We start from the raw sequence: 19,649 nt of genomic DNA, 5'->3' as shown, positions 1-19,649 counted from the left end.
CCGTTAAAGTAGGGACCCGCAAAGGGACCTAGCAGGCAATTAGGGTACCGCAATTTGCGGTACCGTAATTGCCGCCTTCCCCATTCCCATTGAGCCCTATGGGGCAAAAATGGGAATGGGGAAGGGCCATGGTAAAATGGGGAAATACCGCCCCACCAACCTTGGAATGGGGCGGTATTTCCCCATTTCACCATGGCGGACTCGTTACAACACCGGCACCAACCATGGTGCTAATAGCGCCATGGTTTAGCACCGGTGTTGTAATGAGGGTCCATATCTCAGATGTTTCTGCTATAAGGTGGACCTAATTACACAGTCAAACACAGAGGCCCTATCTAACGATGCCATACAGATTGGACCTGTTTGACTGTGCTTAACTGTCTCCAACAGATGTGCCACTATGTTTGCTTTAAGTGGAGTCCCCATTCTTTTAAGTAAACCCACCAGAAAGCGTGATAGAAAGTCTAATTGCAGCATTACACTTTCCAAATCCCTCAGAACTAGAACAGCAAATACCTTTGAACAGGCATCCGTAAGAGCTATGGGTCTGTAATTAGAAGGATCGAGAGGCTCACCCTTTTTGAATATATACTTGGAATACAGTTAGAAAAAAATATTTTATAAAATTTTATTTAAAAAATAGAGGCCCACAAGGCGGGAATGTGGTCACAGCCAGCAGCGCTAGATGGATTACGTTTGTTGATGGTCCAAACAATCTCATCCTCTTCCCAAGGACATGGTCCTACCAGACAAGTTCCTTCACAGGGATCTCACTCTCCTTGAAACGTTAACAGCATTTGATTTTTTTTTATATTTGGATTTTTTTTGTAAAGTAATTAACCCACACCTCCTCTCCAATGAGAGAGTCCATATTCCCTCTAGTTTGACCAATCATTTTATTCATTGTGGGCTAAAATGGCCTCAAGTTGTTTTTACAAAGATTTCTAATCATAGCCTGATTGTCGCCTACATAGATACCAATTCTTAAGGATTTAACAAGATTCTTATGGGCCTGGCATATGCGTTTTTTTCTAATATGTATTCATCATAAGAGAGATTTCGCTTTTGTAAAGATCTAATCTTTCTATTTTATGTGTTTAGACTCATCAACTGCTTTATTAGAAGCATGACGATTGGGTTTCAGGTATCTTGTTCTGAATGATCCAACAACTGTCCTTAAACACTGCAGAACAATCTCAGAAATGATTTCAGCCTTATTTCAAGGGACCAAGTTTATGCTATTAAGGACTCCAGAGGTATAAACCTCTGTGCCCAATAGATTCACAAAATCTATACATATCCTATTGTTCCATCTGAGAGAAGGACCTGAACGGTCATGGTCGAGGTATGAAATTGTAGGATTGATCTCATGTACAGGTGTTTTTTAACCCCTTAAGTGCCAAGGATGAGTATGACTGTCCTTTTTGCATAGACCTGCATAATAGCCTGGCAGTTAAGGGGTTAATAGATCAAACTCCAGCATCATATGACACCTAAGCCGGGATCTACAATTTTCACTTGCCAAAATTACATTTAATTGATGTGGACACATAGAAATAATCTATCCTAGAATATAAACGACCTCTGTGCTCGGTGTATAGGAAAGTATGATCTCCGTCTTTCGTATCCAATTGCAATAGCTCCCAGTCAGCAAAATAGGTATCCCATATACTGCCCTTTCGACCAACCTTCGTGATTGCATTGTTCAAAATCGATCCATTATTAGTTTTGTGGCCCTCCAAACAATCACAATTAAAATCCCCCCCTATGATGATTCCACTATTGGGATAGAGTATAGCCCAGTCCTCAAGAGGTTTTGTTATTTTTAATAGGAATTCCTTCAACTTAATTCTAACGTGGTCCCAGTACAAGTTTACAAATAGGATTGTGTATTTTTCTCTTTCCACAAAATCAACTTTGACAGCTAGCAAGCCATTAGAGGAGTGGAACAGTTGTGTTTATGTTTTTAAATTCCTATCGATTGAAATTGCAAGCCTCCCACTTGGACGACCGTCATCGGTTTGATTCGTCGGACAGGTATAAGTTTCATATCCACTGAGTTTAAATTCCAATCCCACCATTGTTTCTTGAAATATCATGATCATTGGTCTCTCACAATATGGAGGGCTATAAAACCATGAGTACAAATTCCTAGACTTGCATACATTGCAAGTCATTATACTAATTGATTGACTGCTAGGATTGTGACAGCTCACATTGTATGGCCATGATTGTTTCAATGCTGGTTCAACCCATGACCAATCCTGCCTTCCTTTCATTAGAGTTGCAATCTGATATTCCACCGATCCAATTGTTACCAATGTATGTTCTCCAACTACTAGTCAGCGGCAACCTCAGGGGACATTTGTATGCGATATGATATAAATTAATTGGCTTCATCTAAGGATTTCATAACACAGAGTAAATAACACAAATTCATCAGGTCTTGGCGATGTTGCCATAATGGCTTTGATATTATATTCGATCGGAGCCCACAGAACATTCGATTGTTATTGTTGTGTTGTGGCAAAGTGATCCACGCTATGTCATCAGAGATCTTAAGACTGGAATTTGTTTAAAAATATCCAATTGGCATGATCTATTAGCTCTAACCGCCCCATTCACTTTCAAGTAGGTTTGTCATCCCATGATCTTTGGGGGATAAGACTCTGGTAATGCGACACTTTGAGAAGCGGCTGGGGATAGGGCTACTGGGGCATCAATCTGAATTGGAGCCACCTCCATAACCTCTGTGCTTATGACCTTTGAGTTTAATGTACTTAATGCCAAAGGGCAGGATATGTATGTGAGAAATATTCTGTTTTGAGACTGTTCCCAAGGTTGCAGCTACTAGATCTCCCCCTTTGTCAGCGCAGATGGAAAAAAAAGCAGACAGTTTACTTTGCTTGGTTCCCACCCCACCATTAATAAACTGCTTTGGAAGGCCCATGAAATCAACCTGTGAGTCATTGTTCTTTTCAACCACAAGGACCTCATCAGTGGTCTTATACGACAAATTTGAATTTTAGTAGAAACAACCCTGACATTTTTACTTTTCCTCCCTTCCTTTTGTATCTCCACCGCCCGCTCCATCTTCGTATCCTTTATATTTAGGTCAGTTTCTCATTTACTAAAGGCAGGTTATATAGATGTTTAACCACAGAATTGTGTCCTTGAATTTTCACTGCTTGCATAGGTTTATTTTTTTGTTATTGCAGTCGTTAGTGTTCTTGTTAGCTTTTCCTCTAGCTCTGTTTTTCATTCGCCTAATTCTACGCGAGTTAAAATCATAAAAGATGGAGACTCCAGCAGTTCAGGCTGAGAAATCGGAATATCGACCACCGCCAAATCGAATATGCCAAGATTCTGCTCCAATAAATCTCCAAATGGCGTTGGACTGTAAGGTGGAAGAAATTCCTGTTCCTCTGTGTTCTGATACTCCCTAGGTTGCATCGATACTGACCCAACACCACCTCCCATTGAACTCAGTAACGCCTTTATATCCATTTCTATTAAGGCAAGTTTGGCCACATTGGAATTAACTATGCCCCATAAATCTCCCCTATTTTCTTGTTGGTTATCATCTGGATCTGTCTGCATACACGCAGGTGTATCACGATTTAATCTCAGGCAGCGGCCTTAACTTTATGTTGGACCTTTCTGATGATGTTTGTGATGCCTGAGTGGTATGAGTAGTGGAGTAGCGAATGTCATTGCCACTCAACTGCGTCTAGCATGGTAACACATATCTTTCTCTCCATTCTGATGCTTCACCTTTATTCCGCTTCTGTGTTCCAAGCCAAAATAAAACCCTCCATCTTACTCATTCTGGCAAGAACTTCAACTAATGAGGATTTGACATCGCAAATTTTGTATTGACTAATATCATGCCCCTTGTCCAGTAAATTCAGAATTCTGGTTAAAACTGGAAAGGAGCAGATATCAATGGGAGTTGGCTCAAAAAGGCGAGTATTCGTTCCCACCGGCGGGGATTGTTGGGCTTTCTGACTAGAGTCCAAAACTTGCTGACCTATTTGTGTTTCATTCAATCCATCAAATAAAAATGGCACTCTCACTGTACTTCGACTTAGGTGGTTGGTTAAAGTGAGTATCAAACGAAGCATTAAAGGAACAGCTGTGATCAAATTAGTTAAAGTTGACATCACCAAGCTCACTGGAGGTGCACTAGTTTTGTTATATAAACAGACTTCATCCACCGCAGGTGGTAACATTGATCATGTGGTAGGTGGCCCTATGGACAATGGCACTCTTTTTCCCAGTTCAGCCATCACTACAGGAGCTAGGATTGACACATCAGACACAAAATGATTGTCTACACAGTTTAAAAGGTCATCTGGATCAACATGTGTTAAGGAGCAGGAGGCGTCCCCTGAAAGAGGCACTGGTTTGTCCATCCTCCCATGGTCATCCAACACAAGTGAACCACTATTCAACATGGCCTGATTCAAAATACATCCATGATGCACTTGCGCCCAGGTAGTTACATCGTTTAATATCGTCCCCTTTAACAAAGGCCTTATTGACCCCATAAGCAGTAGACCCAACTTCACAACAAATCATATCCCAACCTTGTTTTATCCTCCTTATGTAGTGTCTTAACCAAATTGATTTCAGCGTTGTTCACGCTATCCATAGTCTTCATCATTTTCTTAAATGGCAGAGCCTGATCTTTCAGGCACATGCCGCTCCTCAACCCAACCACCATATATTATTATATCTGCCTTCAATTTATTTTATTATAATCGACTCAGGGGGAATCTGTCTGTCCCTCAACAAGGTACTCTCTCTACTTAAACCAAGCCCGACATCCACCCTATGGCGTGGTTCAAAGGACAAACATTCCACAGTCACCACGTCCCAAAGGTCTCCAATGACAGTTGCAGTGGTAAAAGGCACTGTATCGAACTAGGCTGAGGTATGACAGATCGCCATATATTTATGCTATACAAACAAAGGTGAGTACAGTTATATCACAGCAAATACTTTACAGTACAAATTCACACCACTGTAGGCAGGGCTGAAGGCTGAAGATCCAACTTATTCTTAAGTTAGTAAACAGTTTTAGAGCCACATTCCAATGGGAGGAGCGTGTCGCGGGCTTTAGAAGGCTATGGACTCCTCTGGATAACTCCTGGAAAGTTCCACACTCCGACACACACTCCCGCGAATACTCAAATGTTCAAAATGGCTGCATTTACCGCAAAGATGCAAAGTTATCCAACTCGTATACCAGCCGGTACGAGAGTTCAGAGAAAAAAGCTCAAAAGAACATTGACAGCTCCCCTTTAATCAGCAAAGTTACATCAAGTTCATTTGTAATTAAACATAGCACTACGAGGAACATTAGTGTCATGAGAGTAAATGCTGTCCGTGGTCGATACGCATAGATATTCAAATTCAGTATGAACCAATAATTATCAGACTTTTGATCGACTCAGTTCGTAGTTCAAATGAGCATACAAGAAGCTAAAATGTCACGTGTACAAAAGCAAGCAAATATACAGCAGCTTTGTATTACTGGCTCTGTTGAGGCACACAGTGGTCCAGCCGTCCACCGAACACAGAGCACACTCGGCACACACTGCGCGCGCTCCGTTCTAAAAGTGTGTTTTTAGAGTCTGGTGCTAGCTCTGCCGGCCAATAGCTCCTCCTCCTCCAACAATAGCAAGTAGAAACAGACTGCAATAGAAATGATCCACGGTCTCCTGCACAGGTAACACGGAACACACATCCCAGTGTCCCCACTTCCCTTGGGTGGACTCACTGGCTCTTATCCTTCTCGCCTCTACTTCGTAGCTTCTGTGCCTCTTGCAGTTCTAGCTCTTCCTTTTGGCATCCCTCCGGGCTCATGCGGTGCCAAGGCTGCTTTCCGTTACTGCAAATGCTCTGAAGCTTCCTGTCTGCTTCTGGGATCCTCACAGTGTACTGTTCTCTGTGGTCACTTCCTCTCGGTTTCTTTGGTGAGCCGGTTGGCTGCACGGACCTTGCACCAGACCTGCAGTCTCTCAGTCAACACTGAGAGGACTAGAGTTCTCCAGCCAGCGTCTCCGTATTAGCTGGTCTGCTGGTTTGAATCTCCTGGAAACTTGTCTTTTCCTGCAACAACTAGAGCACAGCCTGTGCTTTTGGCCTCCATTGATCTTCATTACTCGGCTCAACTTCTTCATCCCAGTACTTTTGCATTTCGGAAAAAGGTAGTCAGTTCTTTATGACTTGTATGAGAAGTCTGGAAGCGTAGTTTTGAAAGGTAAGTCAGGTTTTGATGACTTGCGTACAGAGTATGGAGAAGTGTTCTCAGTAACCTTCCTAGGTGGGTGAGGGGAGGTATGGCAATATGCCATTGAAGCATGGGGAATGAAGGGGGATACCATGTCTCCTCCGATGATGTCATGTTACTCCCTTGGGGTTTGCCTCCCCTCCATGTAATTCTCCCTCATATCTGCCCTCAGGGTCAGGATCAGGTAGCCGCTGCTGCCACCCCCCAGCCACAAGGTGAGAGCTCACCATTGGAAAAGGAGTGATGACACCCTAGGATTCATCACACCTGTGAGGCCTAAGAAGGCTCTTACTTGTGTCGGAGTAGTTGGGGAGGTCCAGTCTTGTACAGCCTGTACATTCCAGGGTAAGAGCTCTATTGCCCCCATACCTCATGCCCACGGTGGACTTACTCTTGCCATGTACTTGCCTTGATGGTCCGATAGGCCTGTTCAAAGGCCTGCAACACTTGTTCCAGACGGAGAAGATGCTCTTCCCAGGTGGTGCTGAACACTGCAATGTCATCCAAGTATGCCACGCAGGAGTTCTCCATCCCATTCAGGACATGGTTAACCATTCTCTGGAATGTGGCAGGTGCATGTTGCAGCCCAAAAGGCATTACCTTAAACTGATACAGGTCTTCTGGGGCAGAAAGATCAGTTGTGTCCTTGGCATGGTCTGTCATGGCTATTTTCCAATAACCAGATGTCAAGCCCAAAGCACTAAGGAACTCGGCAGCTCCAGGTCTATCCACCAGTTAATCTGTCTGTGCTAATGGATGGGCATCTGACTTGGTGACTGAGTTAAAGGCCCTATAGACCAAACAGAACCTTCATTCCTTGGTCCCTGCTTTTGGCACTATTATAACTGGACTAGCCCATGGACTTGTGGAGTGTTCAATGACTCCAAGGCCAAGTATTTTGTTAACCTCCTCTTTAATGTGATTCCTCACATTATCTGACATTCTGTAGCCCCTGCTTTTCATAGGGACACTGTCACGTTTAAAGTGGAGTCCAACTGTCTTTCCACAGACTTAACAGCTTGTGACCCTAAAAGTGATTTTCTAACTAACTCTCTAACTTTGTGCAAGACTTTGATTCTAAGAAGTGCCTCAGCTTCATAGACTGTTTCAAATTGACTTTGGCTGTCCTAGCGCCCTGCAGACTCCTCTAGCCCATTGGCTTTGATATTGTTTGCCCCTCGTAGGTGCTAACTTGTTTTAAACTGTTACTGCTGGGAAAGGCTTGACTAGATTTCATTGGAAGATTGGTGTCCTCACATATCCTGTTAAACCTTTTTCCTTCCCTAAACCTTTCCTTTCTGCAACCTCAGAATCTGCAAAGTATAACTACTGTGATATATAAATGCCATTACTGTCCTTATACTTGAAGTCGCCTCAGGGTGAAGGAATTGTGTAAGAAGCATATCCAAAGATTATCCACTAACTTGTTCTGATTCTGAAAAGTAATTTTAAAGTACATTTACATTGTTACATGAATTGCCTTTTTTTTTTTTTAAATTTAACTTTATTGGTTTTAAACAGCAAAGGTGAATCATGAGCAAGAAGCAAATTCAAACATACATAGGAACCGTATATCGCTACTGCATCTTCTCCCAGTTCAGATTCAAATAGCGTAATTACAAAGACAATACAGTCAAGCGTGTGTCCACTCCGGACGAGTGAACTATATAACTCCCCTTCCCTCCCTCCCTCCCTCCCTCCCCTTTTATTGCTCCTAACGCTTCCGTGGCGTGATGATTGCTATAGTCTGAAGAAACTTGCGACGCGGCAACATCTGATAGTCGTTGTCTTTGCGAATCGTGAATCGTTGGTAGCATGATCAGATGTGTGACAGGCACGGACCTCTGGACGATAAGGATCTCATTCTTCATACATCATGGAAGGCAGTTGGTGAATGCCTTTATTGGCTAAGTGTTGGGTGGGCGTTCGGTCTTGACATGTAATGACTTGCGAAGTCACTCCACGCTTCTTCGTGTTTCGCGGCCTTGTCGTGCAGGGCCGCCGTTATCTTCTCCATTGTGTAGATATTGGTGGCAACTTTCAGCCAATCTGTCTCGTTTGGCAGCCGTGGGGATTTCCATTTTATAACTAGGGCCGCCCTAGCCGCTAGTAGGAGGGGGGATACCAGTCCTTTCACATGAACCAATTCGTCATCGTCCTCCTCAAGACCGAACAACGTAAGTAGGGGGGAGGGTTCTCTGTCTATGCCATCTAGTCGCTTGATCCACCCTAGAACTTCCTGCCAGTAAATGCGCACTTTAGGGCACCCCCACCACATGTGCCAATAGTCTGCCTTCGCTCCGCAATGGCGCCAGCATCTGGGGTCGGAGGTTTGGAACATCTTTGAAAGCCTAAGCGGATCATACTGCCAACGGTGGAGTAGCTTTACAGCGTGCAGTTTGTATTGAGTAGCAATAGACACTCTGGCGGGCGTGTGGCATATCCGGTCCCAGGCCTGTTGGTCAAACTCCCTGCCGAAATCTTTTTCCCACCTTCCTTTGAGGCGGAGGATCGGGGAACGGTCCTTGGTGATCAGAGCTCGATACATCCTGGATATCAACCCTTTGGTCGCAGTGGTCGTGTCTAAGATTATTTCGAAGGGCGTTAAATCTCTGCGCGTGGTGGCTTTCCATTCCTCCCTTGAGAGCACCCCTTTCAGCCGTAGGTACAGGAAGGTCGGGATCGGGTGAATTTGGAGTGCGTCTTCCAGATCCGAAATTGATATGAATTTCTCTTTCCTCCACAGCTGACCGACTCTTTCTAGGCCTGCATCAAACCAGGCTTGATACCTGGCGTGTTCGGGGATCTTCTCACGGATGCCAGGTGACCAGAGGTGGCTCAGGGGTGAGGGCCATGTTGTAACTCCTGTCATAGCCTTACCCTTCTTCCAGATGTTCCACATGGCGCTCAGTATCGGGTGTTCACGTAGTGGTTTTACGAGCTTGTTCCTGGGGACCCATAGCCATTCTGCGAGGGTGACGTTGCGGAGAAAGTTATTGTCCAGCTGGACCCACTGGAGGTCCTTCCTGTCTCTTAGGTGTGGGACCAGGATCCTCAATTGCGTTGCCTGATAATATATTTCTATATCTGGAAGACCTACGCCTCCGAGCTCCTTCGGTAGTATCAGGACATCGTACGCTATTCGTGGTTTTCTCCCATCCCAGAGGAAGTCGAGTATGGTTTTCTTAACCTGTCTGAAGAAGTGTTCTGGGATCGTGACTGGAAGGGCCTGAAACGGATACAGAAAGCGTGGGAGGCTTACCATCTTGATAGCGTTCAAGCGTCCCATCCAGGAGATTGTGAGCGGCTTCCATTTCAGTAGGTCAGTCTTTAGGGCAGTTAGGAGCTGGGGGAAGTTCGCCTCGTAGAGCTGTGTAAGATCTCTTGTTATATTGATCCCCAGATAGCGCAGCGTTGATTCCTGTATGGTCAGGCCGAGGTGTGCCAACTCCCTTTGTTGTTCAGGGGAGGGTACGTTAAGCGGGAAGAGGATGGACTTTGACCTATTGATTTTGAAACCAGATAGTGTTCCGTATTCTTCGATGAGCTGGATCGCCCGAGGGACTGACGACAGGGGGTTGAGTACATGCAGCAGGATGTCATCCGCATACAGGGCCAACTTGTATTCCCTTCCGTTCACTCGGATACCTTCCACAGCAGAGTCCGCCCGGAGAGCTCTGGCTGGTGGTTCCAGGGACAGCGCGAAGAGTATCGCCGAAAGGGGGCATCCTTGTCTCGTTCCTCTGGTTAGTGGGAACCAGCGCGAAAATTGGGAGTTCACCATCACTGAGGCTTTCGGGGTCGAGTAGACAGCTTTGATCGCTCGACGGAGGACTGGTCCGAGGCCTATATGCTTCAGCGTGGCTTCCAAGAAGTGCCACTCGACCCTGTCGAATGCTTTTTCCGCGTCGATTGAGAGCAATGTTGGCATATCCGGAGATGTTCTTGATTCATGTATTAGGTGGAGGGTCTTACGAGTGGAGTCAGCGCCTTGTCAACCCTGGATAAAGCCGACCTGGTCGTTGTGGATCATCGAGGGCATATGCGTCTCTAGACGGGCTGTGAGGATTCTTGTGTATATTTTGGCGTCGATGTTTAGCAGTGATATCGGACGATATGAGGCACAATACCTCGGGTCTTTTCCTTCTTTGGGGATTACTGCTATCAGGGCCTCCGAGAAGGACGCGGGGGCTACTCCAGTATGAAGGATGTTATTGAAGAGTTCAACCATAAAGGGGAGGAGGGTACTTTGAAAGGTCTTATAAAATCCTGCCGTGTAACCGTCATTCCCAGGGGCTTTTCCTGTCGGGAGTCTTTTAATAGCGTATTCAACTTCCTCTGCTGTAATGGGGGAGTCCAATGCCTGTGCAATATCGGCTGGGAGAGAAGGCATGGTAACCGCCGACAGGTAATCCGTAATTGCCTCCAGGCCAGGGGCATCTTGTGAGGTGTAGAGCTTCTCATAGAACGTGGCAAAGGCTTCAGGGATATTGGGGGGGCAGCAGACTCTGGGTGGTTCTTCTTCTTGTATAGCGGGCACCCACCTCTCGCGACGCTGGCCTCGGAGTCTGGTAGCGAGTAGTGCCCCCGCCTTATTACCGTGTTCATAGTGCCTTTGCTTTAGGCATCGGAGTCGATGCTCAATGGCTCCAGTTTCGAGTTGGCGCAGTTCCTCCCTTTTGGCATTGGCTTGTTCTATCTTGTGTAGCCTCTCCGTAGTCGCGGTTTGTGCCAATTGATCTAGATGGGTGATTTCAGTCCGTAACCTATTCTCTATCAATTGTCGTTCCCTTTTTTTGGCCGCACCTTCTCTGATGAGCACCCCTCTCCAGGTGGCTTTGCCCGCCTCCCAGACTGTATTCGTGGAGATGTCACCTGTGTTGTTTTCCTCAAAATAGTGGGTGATGTCCTGTTCGAGTTGTTCTCGAAAAGCCAAGTCTCTGAAAAGCGATTCATTGCAGCGCCATTTGACTGACCTCCGGGGGAGGGCCATCTGATCCAGTGTGACCGTCACCATATCGTGATCCGACCAGGTGACCGGAGATATATCGGTGTCCGTCATTGCCGTTGTGAGTGCAGGCGTTAGATATATATAGTCAATCCTGGAGTACGTGGCGTGTGGGGTCGAATAGAAGGTGTAGCCCACGCGTGACGGGTTCCGGTGTCTCCAGGCATCTGTTAAGTTGTATACCTCCATCAGATCTGCCGCCCTCGAGTGTGCGCCGATGACTGGAGTGTTTGTGGGGGGGTCGCCAGCTTGTCTGTCGAGTTCAGGATCCATCCACGTATTGAGATCCCCACCCAGGATTACTTCGCCTTGTGCCTCAGTCATAACCTTAGGGATCGTTTGGTGAAGAAACCGGAATTGGCCGGTGTTTGGTGCGTAGATGGATGCGAGCGTGACAGCGGTGCCTTGTATATTGCCCACCAGGACAATAGTTCTTCCGCTCACGTCAGACCAGGATCTCATTAGCTCGAATTGTAGGGCCTTGTTGATCAGGATGCCCACCCCCGCCTTTTTCAAGGGGCCAGAACCCCAGTGCTCGGAGCCTAGTTTGGGATGTAACACTCTCCGTTCTTCTCCTCTGGAGTATCGAGTCTCTTGTAGAAAGAGGACGTCCAAGCCTGCCCTCTTGAATTCCCGAGATACAAGAGACCTCTTGGTGGGGGAGTTGAGGCCCTTGACGTTGAGAGTGCCGATTTTAAGGGTGCTGTACCTGTCACCTGCTACGTTACTTTTCGTGGACATTGTTGCAAGTAGCGTGTTCATCATGTGTGTCGCGTCGTCTTCGGAAATTAGTTGCCACAGTGGAAGTACATCGATAAATGGTTCGTGCCTCGCGAGGCATCGAATTTGCGATCGACCCACCCCCCTCCCCCTCCCTTCGGGTATTGTTCATCATACCCAGTGTTCTCTGTTTCAATCTAAGTACTGCATCTTTCAACCCCATGTGAAACTGAGTCTTGAAGTGGATGGCGTCCGCGTTGGACCAGATGCACTCAGCCGGCCTTTCGGCGGACCGCCTGTGAGGGTTATAGCCTCGCAACCCCCTCCCCCCATGGTAGCGTATCATGGTTCTGAGCCCCCCTCCCCCCCCATTTGATTGCTGAACATCAATCACAGGATAACAAGCAACAAGAACAATTATCTTAAGTATACAATAGAGAAAGAAAAGAAAATTCAACGATACGTGTGGGTACAATGGACGTCATTCGCCGGTCGATCTTCAGTAATGACAACAGTAGAAAGTGCACAATATAGGGTGTCCGGCGGGCCCATGACGTCGACCCACCACCGAGTACCAACTCCCTGGCCCGTGGGTCCCGAGTAAGATTCTTCAGGGCAAGTGACGGGTGGGTGCCGTCTCATCCATTTACGTCCGGGGAGTCATTGGGACGTCTATATTTTCTTGCTCCCCTGACTTTATTCCGCTTCGGGCCCTGGGGTCTCCTTCTCTCTCCATCCCGTGCCGAGTCGTTCTGTGTTTCCTCCCGCGGGTCCGGGCCCAGGAGCTCCGCAATGCAGTTCCGGATGTCGTCTTCGGATCGGAGCGCTATCCGTCTGCCCTCGTGCTCAAAGTTGAGGGAGAAGGGGTATCCCCACCTGTACCTCGTGCCTCGGTCCGTGAGCCACTTCGTGAGGGGGCTACAGAGACGTCGTAGAGCCAACGTGAGCGAGGAAAGATCTTGGAAGATAGTTATCTTGGCCCCACTGAGGGTGAGGGAGTCCGCGGATCGAGCCTTCGTGAGAATCCTTGTTCTGTCTTGGTATCTATGGAACTTGGCGAGGACAGATCTCGGGCCCCCTGGTGGGCCACCGGCTCTGTGTATCCGCTCAATTGCGAGCTCGTCCACATTCTCATCGGCAACTAGTATCCTAATGATATCATTTATGGTGTGTTTAAGGTCTGATTCTGTCTCACCCTCGCGCTCCGGGATTCCAAAAAAGCGGAGGTTATTACGGCGCTCCCTGTTCTCTAAATCGTCAATTTTCAGTCGGATGTCTTCCTCTCTCTTCTCTATGTTGCTCATTCTGAGGTTCAGTTGGGTTTCCATTACATCGGTCGAGGCCTGGTTGTTTTCGACCCCCTCAAGCCTCTGTTCTATGTTATCGACCCGCTGGGTCATTCTGTCGAGCTTGTCTCCTAAATTTGCGCCCATGCTTCTGATCTCATTTAGGAGGGCGGCTATATCCCCTTTGGTGGCCGCCGTACCCGCCTCGGGGTGCTCAGTCGTCATTGTTCCGTCGGAATTGGGGTCCAGATCTGGGGAGATGTATGCAAACCTGGCGAGTTTGCTGCGGGTGCTCATACGGTGTGTGGATGCGAGGAGGCACACGCCCCTATGATGGGGGCCTTTCCCTCAGCACCAAGTCCCGATTGCTTGTCGGCGTGAGGGACGGGAGCGTGACTCGGGTATCCCGGGGAGCGGGAGTGGGCGACGGGAGGAGGCACACGCCCTGGGATCAGGGGCACTACCCTCCGTTCGTACTGTTCGTCTCCGGTGGTGGCCCCTGGTCTAATATCCTCAGCCACTCGGGTTCCACTGCCCTGTGCCGGTGTGGCCTTTGGGGCCTGTCTGGATTGTGCCCGTGAACATTCAGGGGCTAGGGGAGGCCCGGGTCAGGCTTGTAGGTGCAGGGCCCCGTCCGAAGTGTTGCCTGGCTGATGAGGGAGTTCCGCGCCAAGCTCTGCAGTGCGGGGGGGGCGATTCTCTGCTGGATGGGGGGTGGTAAGGGATTTCGCCTCCTGCAGGTCCGGGATGCCCCTCCGTTGACGGGGTGGTGTTGCCGGCAGTCTCTGTACTCAGAAATGGGGGCGCCCTCTGGGGGGCCCTGGAAAGCGCACGCGTAGTGCGGGCGGGAGACACTCACCCGACCTGTCGATAGCCGGTCCGCGAGGTTCCCGAAAGCTCTCCTGCGATCTGGAGGGGGGGCAGCGATCGACCGGGGTGATGCTTCGGAGTGCGGGAGGCCGAGTAGGCCGTACGCGTGTTCGCGCAACGTCGGCGCTCCGAGGAAGTGCTGCGTAGAAGGCCCGAAGGGGGCGGCTCTTGTCGGGGCGATTTCGCAGGAGAAATCGCTCCGATTTTCGTCGGAGTTTCGCCCAGAAGTCGGGGGCCAGGTCCAGGGGGCTCCGTCCGTCGTTGTTGCTCGGGTGGGGGGGCCAAAAGTGGGGGCTCAAGGCACTTTTGGGGGTTAGGGGAGCGGAGCTCACACGGAGGAGTTCTGCATCCGTGCGCCCCCTGGCGGCCGGTGAATTGCCTTTTTAAAGAATACTTATTTTAAAATGGTTGTTAATTAAATAAATAACTATTTATCACTGAAACCTTGAGTCTAAGTGTTACTTGAATTTACGAATGTCATTTGTACAGCTCAACAGCTTACATGTACCCCTCTTGAGATAGGCCTGGCTGCTCAGCCACACTACCAACTTGTGTAGTACAGACCTATAGCAATAGGTGGGTTACCCAATAACAAGCTGATGAGTGTTATGTAGTCTTACACAGTGTGACTGCACCAATTATTACGCAACACCTTGCAGAACTCATGTCCCACTCACAGCCCAGTCAGGCTGCAGTACCTTTGCTATTCCTGCAATGCTCAGTGCCCTTTTCATGGAGCAGGCTCCTTTCTCCACACGGGACACCGTCTCCTGCGTGCAGGACTCCCTGCCCCAGCTGGATTCTGGCAACCTGGGTTCTCTCTCCCAGCTGGATTCTCCATCCTTCTGATTTCTTTCTACTTATATAAACCTGTGGCCTGGCAATTGTCTCCAGGTGTAAGTCTTTTGCCTGACCCCAATTAGTGGGACTTGCCTGACTTGTATATTGATGTTTCACAGCCCTCTTCCTCATCCCAGTTCTAGAATGGTGAAATGACATGTCAGTGTGTATTGCTCCTAGTCGCCTCTTCCTCATCCCAGTACTAGAGTGGGGAAATGACATGTCAGTGTGTACTGCTCCTAGTCGCCTCTTCCTCGTCCCAGTACTAGAGTGGTGAAATGACATGTCAATGTGTACTGCTCCTAGTCACCTCTTCCTCGTCCCAGTACTAGAGTGGTGAAATGACATGTCAGTGTGTACTGCTCCTAGTCGCCTCTTCCTCGTCCCAGTATTGTAAATAGGTTGAATGGGGGAAAGTTAGGGGAGTTGTTTTAAAGGCCAGGGGAGGGTTAGGTTGGTTCTCATAAGGAAAAGGGGGATACCATGTCTCGCCTGAGGGTACCCTTCTTCCAATCCCTAAGGACCGGCACCCAGCAGATCCTCCCTCGCTTGTCCGCCCCCAGGGTCAGGATCTAAAAGCAATGGTCTTTCCCTGGCCCCCTGAGAAGAGGATTCAAGGGGAGTAGGAGTGAGGATACCCTCAGGTTCCCACTGATTCTATGAGAATAAGCTGCTGCATTCTGCTAGACTGATTTCCCTACAAGATTAAGGTAGGGGATGTCTCTTGAGTGTGGTCAGGGGGGCTTAATGAGCACCCAAGCTCATAATCCTCTTCCGCGGGTAGCGTGGAGTTCATGGCAAAGAAGGTGTGCATAGTAAACTCCAATTTAAACGAGTTGCACTGGTTTTATGAACTTCACACTCTGCAGTTAGTTTCACTTTATCTGGATTACTAGTACTAATTCCCCCACCATTTCCAGCCTGTGACACCTTAATATCAAGCTCATCTGAAGAGGCTTCAGTTTTGCAGGAGGCGGTCTTCTCGTGCGCGTGCAACAGTAGTATAGAGGCAGTCATTTTGGTCCCCACACCTGCGTCATCTGGGACATTAGCAGAGATATTATCAATAGCCGCAGATGGATGGAAGAATGTCTGTGACTTTAGAAGCAGCGAGGTGGTCACTAGGCAAAGGCTTGCGTTTGCCATCAGTTAGCCTATGGCCTGTGGTCATCTCAAGTCATATTTACATACTGTTGCAGCGGCTTTATCACTTGCTTCATTAAAAGAGGTGCGTTCCCCAATGCATGATTTCATTATTGTCTAAATATTGGAAGGAGCCGACCCTATCCCTTTTGTCAGTGCCTTCAAGTTCTTTGTATCCCATTGAGGGAGTGGGTTCAGTCCCTGCAGTCCCCGCAATGCTCACCGAGCTCATCAAGGCAATCAGAGGGAAAGACGCCACCTAACTGAAGAAGCTGCTCCTGTGTCTGTGTGGCTGTGTCACACCCTGCAAAGCTCACCGCAAAGCTCACCCAGCTCATCAAGGCAATCAGAGGGAAAGAAGCCACCTAACTGAAGAAGCTGCTCCTGTGTCTGTGTGGCTGTGTCACGCCTCGCAGTCCCTGCAAAGCTCACCGAGCTCAACAAGGCAATCAGAGGGAATGAAGCCGCCTAACTGAAGAAGCTGCTCCTGTGTCTGTGTGGCTGTGTCACGCCTCGCAGTCCCTGCAAAGCTCACCGAGCTCAACAAGGCAATCAGAGGGAATGAAGCCGCCTAACTGAAGAAGCTGCTCCTGTGTCTGTGTGGCTTTGTCACGCCTCGCAGTCCCTGCAAAGCTCACCGAGCTCAACAAGGCAATCAGAGGGAATGAAGCCGCCTAACTGAAGAAGCTGCTCCTGTGTCTGTGTGGCTGTAGCATGCCCCGCAGTCACTGCAAAGCTCACCGAGCTCAACAAGGCAATCAGAGGGCAGGTCAGTCACTGCAAAGGTCACCAAGCTCAACAAGTCAATCAGAGGGAATGAAGCCGCCTAACTGAAGAAGCTGTTCCTGTGTCTGTGTGGCTGTGTCACGCCTCGTAGTCCCTGCAAAGCTCACCGAGCTCAACAAGGCAATCAGAGGGAATGAAGCCGCCTAACTGAAGAAGCTGCTCCTGTGTCTGTGTGGCTGTGTCATGCCCCGCAGTCACTGCAAAGCTCACCGAGCTCAACAAGGCAATCAGAGGGAATGAAGCCGCCTAACTGAAGAAGCTGCTCCTGTGTCTGTGTGGCTCACGCCTCGCAGTCCCTGCAAAGCTCACCGAGCTCAACAAGGCAATCAGAGGGAATGAAGATGCTCCTGTGTCTGTGTGGCTGTGTCATGCCCCGCAGTCACTGCAAAGCTCACCAAGCTCAACAAGTCAATCAGAGGGAATGAAGCCGCCTAACTGAAGAAGCTGTTCCTGTGTCTGTGTGGCTGTGTCACGCCTCGTAGTCCCTGCAAAGCTCACCGAGCTCAACAAGGCAATCAGAGGGAATGAAGCCGCCTAACTGAAGAAGCTGCTCCTGTGTCTGTGTGGCTGTGTCATGCCCCGCAGTCACTGCAAAGCTCACCGAGCTCAACAAGGCAATCAGAGGGAATGAAGCCACCTACCTGAAGAAGCTGCGCCTGTGTCTGTGTGGTTGTGTTATATCGACTATATATGTGCAGGATTCAAAATTGAGATTCGATGAGCGGGAGCTAAAGCCAGCTCCTGGGTGTCGGGCATCACCCAGAAGGCAGGTGCTACCACACGGGGACCAGGAGGTACCAGAGATGCTGCTTAAACTTTGTGTTCATTTTGTATGAGCCATTGGGCCTCATTACGAGAATGGAGGTAGCCATGGAGCTATTAGCTCCATGGCTGCCTCTGTTCTGGGCTCCATTACTGGGTTCCTGCAATGGGGACTTACTGGGTTACTCCGACATAGGAGGACCCGGTCATTCCTCCTTGCAGGAACCCATCCCCATTTCCATTTGAGCCCCCATAGGGCTCAATGGGAATGGGGAGGGAGGTAATAACGGGAGATTACATCTGGCCCGTTATTACCTCCCTCTTCCCCTCGCGGGACCCGGAAAGCAAGCCTGGTTTTACCAGGCGTTGCGATCCGGGTCCCGCAATGGGAAGCTTGTAATCGGCGCTCCCGTAATGAAGAGGGGCGGTCCCGTAACGGCCACCTTGATTACGGGAGTGTCAGCCTTATAATGAGGCCCATTGTGTTTAAATGTATATTAGATGTTTTCTAATTCCTCTTTTATAACATTTTTATCTACTCAAGGTTAATGGGCCTCATTAGGACCCAGGAGGTAAGGGGTTTACGGCGGCGTAAACAGCGCCGACCCTTACTGCCTGATTCCAAGGTCCCTTAGCGCCATGGAGGTTTTAACACCTGCTTTTAGCAGGTGTTAAAATCCATGGCGCTAAGGGACCTTGTTGTTAATTACGCCACCGTAATTTACGGTGGCGTAATTAACGCCTTCCCCACTCCCATTATGCCCTATGGGGCAAAAATGGGAATGGGGAAGGGTAAATGGGTTAATGGGGACTTACCGCCCCGCCATCCTCGGAATGGGGCGGTAAATCCGCCAACCACCATGGCGTAAACATAGTTTACGCCATGGTGGTAAAGGTACGACCCAGGCGGTAACTTACCACCTGGGTCGTAATGAGGCCCAATGTCTCATTTGCATGTTTGGAAGACACCAGTTGGCCTGAGGAGCCAAAAGTAGCTCCTGGAAGCTAGCTGTTGGTTTCAAGCTAACCAGGCTCCCCTTGGCTAGAAGCAGGAGCTAAATAGCTTCCAGCTGCCCTGCACTTCAAACCCTGATGTGTATACTGAAGTTTAGAGCAATGCTTTGAACCACTGAAAATGTTTTCCTTATACATATCTGAATGAGGTTATGCCAGGAAGCACTGCACAGACTTTCACAGTCAGTTTAGTATTGGTCATTCAGGGGGGCTCCATACACTACTGGGAGTGTTATATGACTTGATACTTACACCAAGAAAGCACTCAGACGAAAAACACATGCTCTATATGAAGAAACCTGGCTGTTGATATGCAGTAACCTGACGGTTGTTGTTATGCAACAGCCAATGCGTAGATATTTCAATTAGAGAGAAACATAGAAATCATAACATCAGGAATACATTTCCCTTAAACAAGAAGCAAAAAGCTGCAGAGTCACTTGCTTTGATGATCATCGGTTACGAATTACATGATGAAAGTAAAGGTTTGGTGGGGTCGAAGGTTAAAGCACCGCGAGATAAGTAAAACTTTTGATTAACGGTTAGGCAAGTGCCTCTTCCTCTGGGGCAAACCATCTGCCTCACAAAGCACTGAATTCAACACTCTGAAAGCAATGCCCTAGGAGCAGAATGGCCCAAAGGGTTTACTTTCTGGCATGTGTCCTCCTGGACAATCCCCCAAACACACATGTCCTTCTGATAAAGTTGTGTGCACATGTGTGGAGTTGCGCGCGCAGAGACTGAAAGGAAGCCAAGCGCTGCTTTAGCCAGGTCATATCATCTACTCACTCAGGGACACGTTTCTCCTGCGCCTTTTCTCACGGCTCTGGTCCTCAACTGCGTCCCACTTTTCTTTTTCTCTTGCTCTTAATGAACAGACCGTTGTAGCAATAAGAGGACCTGTTTTGGGGGAAAAAGATGA

General features: G+C 48.4%; 1 protein-coding gene across 2 annotated transcripts in view; it reads right to left on the bottom strand.

Annotated features, from left to right (window-relative positions):
• The window catches only part of LOC138564366 (zinc finger protein 583-like), a 146,440-nt gene that overhangs the window by 74,152 nt on the left and 52,639 nt on the right, over nt 1–19,649 (bottom strand). For both annotated transcript variants that reach the window (XM_069642904.1, XM_069642905.1), the window contains exon 3: nt 19,517–19,627. In XM_069642904.1, the coding sequence (XP_069499005.1) occupies nt 19,517–19,627 (111 nt within the window). The remainder of the gene's footprint in view (nt 1–19,516; nt 19,628–19,649) is intronic.

Source organism: Ambystoma mexicanum, chromosome 1p (assembly GCF_040938575.1).
Source record: "Ambystoma mexicanum isolate Mex_15411 chromosome 1p, UKY_AmexF1_1, whole genome shotgun sequence".
NCBI lineage: Eukaryota > Metazoa > Chordata > Amphibia > Caudata > Ambystomatidae > Ambystoma > Ambystoma mexicanum.
The sequence above is the reverse complement of the archived record's forward strand: the minus strand, read 5'-3'. Positions and strand labels throughout refer to the sequence as shown.